The sequence below is a fragment of the Vanessa atalanta genome, chromosome 19 (genome assembly GCF_905147765.1).
Source record: "Vanessa atalanta chromosome 19, ilVanAtal1.2, whole genome shotgun sequence".
NCBI lineage: Eukaryota > Metazoa > Arthropoda > Insecta > Lepidoptera > Nymphalidae > Vanessa > Vanessa atalanta.
This window is the reverse complement of record NC_061889.1, coordinates 10,343,804-10,349,318: the sequence shown is the minus strand read 5'-3', so window position 1 is coordinate 10,349,318 and position 5,515 is coordinate 10,343,804. Positions and strand designations below refer to the sequence as shown.

General features: G+C 36.1%; 1 protein-coding gene across 1 annotated transcript; it reads left to right on the top strand.

The window, feature by feature from the left end:
- The first annotated feature begins 2,183 nt into the window (after positions 1-2,183).
- Positions 2,184-4,858, top strand: LOC125071402. The gene is made up of 3 exons (XM_047681629.1): positions 2,184-2,467; positions 2,631-2,943; positions 4,009-4,858. The coding sequence occupies exons 1-3, from the start codon at positions 2,313-2,315 to the stop codon at positions 4,384-4,386; spliced, it is 846 nt and encodes a 281-aa protein (XP_047537585.1). The 5' UTR covers positions 2,184-2,312; the 3' UTR covers positions 4,387-4,858.
- Positions 4,859-5,515: the final 657 nt, after the last annotated feature.

Below are 5,515 nucleotides of genomic sequence, written 5' to 3'. Positions count from 1 at the left end.
TGATAACGATCCAAAATTCTAATGACAATGGATTGACATTTGGGTAAATTTCTTTCAAATCGTTCTCTATGATATGAAGCAGATGTTTCACGTCTTTAATATAGTTGGGTAAGTAAGGGATTATGTTTTGTATCTCCTCATACAACTCATAAGGTTGGAAGTCACTACTGCTCTCCACCTACTTGTAGGACTGTTTATCTTGACAGTTTTTAAAACCAAAAATAAATTAATTTTAATAAAACCAAAAAATGTTTTTGCTGCCACCGAAGAATTAGCGGCATCTACCAACATCAGATTCCAGCTATGACAACCGTATGGTGTGAATAATGATGACCTGGGATTTATACTTAATATTCGAGTTTCAACTCCACTACTTAAGCCTACCATATTTGCGCCATTGTCATATCCTTGGCCGCGAAAGTTCAGAATATCTAAGTTATTTCTTTCTAACTCTCCCAGTATTGCATTAGTCAAATATTCTCCATTTGTTTCCATGACAGCAAGAAATCCGATAGTTTTCTTCTATGGTTCCTGTTGATGTATTACAATATCTTAAGATAACCGAAATTTAACTCTACTACAGTGTCTAGTGTAGTCGACTACAAAAGAATAACATTTTGCCTCTTTTATCCTACCAATCACTTCACTGGTAACTGCGTTCGACATCAAAGTGATTAATTCATTTTGAATATCGTGATTCGTGGCTTAGATAATGGTGTGCAAGTTGTTTATTATTAATGTGATTTATGAGTTCCTGTAATGTAGGATCATATTGAACTACAGACCTAACGTGGTCTTGGCGTTCGTTAAACTTCAGGCGTGTCTGCCTTGGCGTTTTACTTTCATACACAGCCTAGATGGTGACACCGACTAGAAACTCAACCAGAATAGAAGCACTAAATCTACAAAGATAAATACCTAGGCTTGATGAAAATACGCATGGACACGAGCCACAGAATAGCGCACCACGCTCTGAGACCGGTCTGTCTGGTCTGTCTTCCCTAAGTTCGGGTCAAGATCTTGGAGCTGTTGATGTTGCTAGTCCCAGTGGTCTGACTCCAGGCTAAGGAATCGGACTGCTGCTACTATGCCCCTGCTGGACGCAGCGGCTTCAACCACGGAGCTCGTGTCGAGGCCGACACTTAGTCATGAGAGGCCGTATCAGCAATTATCTCAACGATGACACGACTACCCTCACAATTTCTTATAAAAAGAGCAGGTAGACCGCCGGGCGCTCAATTAGATCCGGGCCTTCGTCGCGTACGCATCGGTCGTATTTCTTCATTACGTTTAAATAAGTATGTGAATTTACCACAATTCTTATTGTTTTCGTCTGTTTTGAGATTTTCTCGGTGACCTCGAAATGCCAGATTAATAGAGGCTAGGACATTTATAATATTAACTGATCTCTCAAACAAATTGCACTAATGTTTTTGAGATTCAAGAATTCGCCTTTTGTTTTCTTGGTTTAATGGTTTTTTCTGCTTTATTCCCTTCTCTAATGTTATCCATTAGAACATTTGATCTTAAGTATTTTCATGCCTGTGTAAAATATCACTCAAGTGTTTCCAATCACAAAACCCATCCTGTACCATTTGAGTTTTTGAGTTGTTAGAAAGTCTGCATGGAAAACAGAATACTTTATTTTTAGAACTTAAATAAACCTAGTCGCCGCCGACGGCGTTGAGTTTCACCATTATTTAGTTTTATTGTGAAATGAAAATTGGAAAAATGTCTATGATATGTCACTTATGGCATAAAAATATACAATATTACATACATCAGCTAAGTTTCCACTGATACTAATTACACAGTTATTAAAATAAAAAAAAAAGACTAACATACATAAAATCAAATAGGTAACATTATACAATTAATGAGATTAACAAACATATACTAAGAGAAATCTTAAACAATTATGAATAAAGTTAAACGTAATTAAACGAAATAAAATTAAAAAAATATAAGGCATTAATGGCTACATTGGTTAATTAATTACAGGCTAGATATTTATACATGTCAGAACATATTTTATAAATTGATACATAAATTTATCTTATTTACTTTATTTTTAAAATAATGCATTTTTTCGAATAAAATATCAATATCTGAATATACTTTATTATAATTTTGGCAGCTACGGTTACGGTTCATTTATATTTTTTCGTTGCCCCTCTAGGGCGCTCCACATTCTCAAGAGACATTCACGCGAGAATCTCCGGAGATTCTCTGCGAGAACTGTAGCGAGAACTTCTTTGGGTACACACTCTCACAAAGTTCTTAAATAGTTCTCACTACAGTTCTCGCGTTCGATGACGATGGACGCAGAAGTAACCGCTGCGACAAGTTTATTGTTATGCGCATTCGCATATTATAATTATGCGTATGCGAAAGAGAAAAAAGTTATTAAAAAGAAGTGGCGAAAAAGAAGATGGTGGATGACAAGTATTCATCGTAATAGAACAAGGTAAGTACTTTTTGAACGACTATGTAGGTATTTTATATTTTTTATGTCTCATGATTATTTAAAAAAGATCCTTGATCACGTTAAGATTTATTTATGCATCAACCAAAAATGATCAACACTTTATTAATAATAATGCTAATGAAATAACTTTCTCTTTTTACAGCCTAACTATGGATCAGCAGTTACATGAATTAGTGGCCGAACCATCAAATGAATTTAAAAAGTTTACTCGAATGTCTTCGGTGGATTTTGAATATTTATTGAATAAAGTGTCAACACAGATTTCTAAGCAAAATACTCAATTAAGGGAATCCATTCTAGCTCGGACACGTCTTGCAGTAACATTACGATACTTGGCCACAGGAGATGACTACCAAAGTCTTCATTTTTTATTTAAAATATCCCCACAAGTTATTTCGCAGATAATACCAGAAGTTTGTCAAGCCCTAAATGAAGCATTAAAGGAAAATATAAAGGTATGTGTGAATGGCTGTTGCCACCTGTAAAAAAATACAATATGACATTTTATGATTTTTTTATTAAAAAACTTATTAAAATTAAAAGTAGGTATTACAACAATTTTTAAATGATACAAATTAAATTTTACCAACGGATGCCCACTTACGACCAAATTACATTTTTTTAAGTGTCAAATCTAGTATCAAACAAATTGTTTTATTTATCACACAATTGAAAGGCTTCAATGATGATATTAGATGCAGCCCGGTTATTTTCTTGAACAAGTGAATTTGGCGAAATTGAACCTTCATAGGTTACAGTACCTATTTCTGCACTAGTGTTTGAATCAGGAATGTGAATAACTGGTGGGTAAATGACGTCATTCGACTGAATTATTAATATTTGAATTTGGTGAGTTATGAATGATCGGTTCGGAATGTGAGAATGACGAGGTTCCAGGTCTCTGTTGATATTGATCGTGAGATGAGTTGCGTGATAGAATAAATTGACTGGCATGTTGTGACTGTGGTGACGGTGTTGGTACTGGTGTGTAATGAATAATCGGCTCGGAATTTGAGGATGACGAGGTTCCAGGTCTCTGTTGATATTGATCGTGAGATGAGTTGCGTGATAGAATAAATTGACTGGCATGTTGTGACTGTGGTGACGGTGTTGGTACTGGTGATGAGAATTCAGAATGTACTGCATATTGCATATACATGCCATCTATATCATGCATAAATCTTAATCTTTTTTCTTCCGGTAATTTTCTCAATTTTGTAGCCAAAAGCTTTGCATACAAGTCACAATCATCGTCTTCTTTTGGAATTGGTTGAGGTGTATTTCTTTTAACAGTTGCATTAAACGTAGACAAGGCTTCCTTCATAACTTTTTCTGCTTGAAATACTTCGGTGGAGTGTTTTCGCCGACGAATTGTTGATGCATTTGTATTGACTGTATGACTTTGATCATCAGCTTGCGGATTTTGATTAGTCTGATTTTCTTCAAGTTCTTCATTTCTACTAGTAGATGGCTCCTCCTAAAATAGAAATAAATTAAAATGATTATTTTTATTGTTGCAGCTACCATCGTGCCCCGAAGAATGGCTACAAACCGAAAAAGACTTTGCATTGAAATTCAAGCGTGCTGTGGGATCAATAGATGGCAAACATATTGTTTTAGAATGTCCCATAAATTCCGGATCGGAATATTATAACTATAAAAAAACATTCAGTATAGTTTTGATGGCGTTGGTTGATAGTCACTACAATTTTATTTTCGCAGACATAGGCTGTCAAGGCAGAATTAGTGATGGCGGAGTTTTTACTAACACAGTTTTATGGTCAAAAGTGCAGACAAATGACCTAAATTTACCACAACCACATCCGCTGCCTGGTGCATCGACGTGCCATACATTTTTTTGGGAAACGGCGCTTTTGCCCTTTCGGAAAACATTATGAAACCCTATTCTGGAAATCACAACTTGGGATCCCCAAAACGAAAGTTTAATCAGATTTTGTCTGGAGCACGAGTAGTAGTTGAAAATACTTTCGGCATTTTGGTAACAAAATTTAGAATTTTCAAGAAACCAATAAATTTACAACCCGAAAAAGCCGCCTTGATAACGTTGACATGCATACTCTTACACAATTTCTTGAGACGAAGCACTACATCATCACACATCTATACACCTTCCGGAACTATAGATACTTATGACAATAATAATTGATTAATAGAGCCCGGCTCTTGGAGAGGAGAAATGGAGAGCACCTGTGCTATTCGAAATCCGCGACATATTCCACGGCGAGCGGCTCATCACGCAACAGAAATAAGAGATGAATTCGCTAAATATTTCAGTAGATAGGTTATGTACTGGTTGTCAATAGACATAAGTTGATTGTACTAACTAATAAAGGAAAACTTGCTGTATCGTCGAATAAGGCGTTTTTGTACTTTCCTATATCTAATAATAATTATAAGTAATAAATTATTAAAATTAAGTATTTATTGTTTTCTTACATTTCGTAGTATCCCCAAAAAAAGAGTCTATTATTTCGTATGCGAACCATATCGGCTTGTAAACATCGTCGACACCTGCTCCAGAGTTTTCTGATTTCTTAACTTTATTTTTGTACCCTCTGTAGCTTGCAAATAACGATGTTTTTTTGTTTTTTAAGTCATCAATGGGTATTCCCATCAGTTCACTTAGACGACACCACGCATCATGGTTTTTTAGTTTATTTTTGTAGTCTTTTAAATTTGTATTCCATAGCACGGGTTCCGCTTGGAAATATTCCAAAAATTTCAACTCAAGTTCGTTTGTCCAAGTTACGCTCGACGCCACAAGGTACACAATTACTTCCGTTCAAGTCGGCGGCGCGCGCGCTACTGAGAAACATGCGAGTGTGGAGTCAATACACGTTCTCGCCTGTTCTCACGTTCTCGCGCTCCTTTGTCTCGCGCCAAAAAACCGACAAAAAGTGGAGAAAAGCTGGAGAACAACGCGAGAAGTTGAGAAATCGCTTCCACATTCACGTTTCTCGCATGTTTCTCGCGTTCTCGCGAGATTCTCTTGAGAATGTGGAGCGC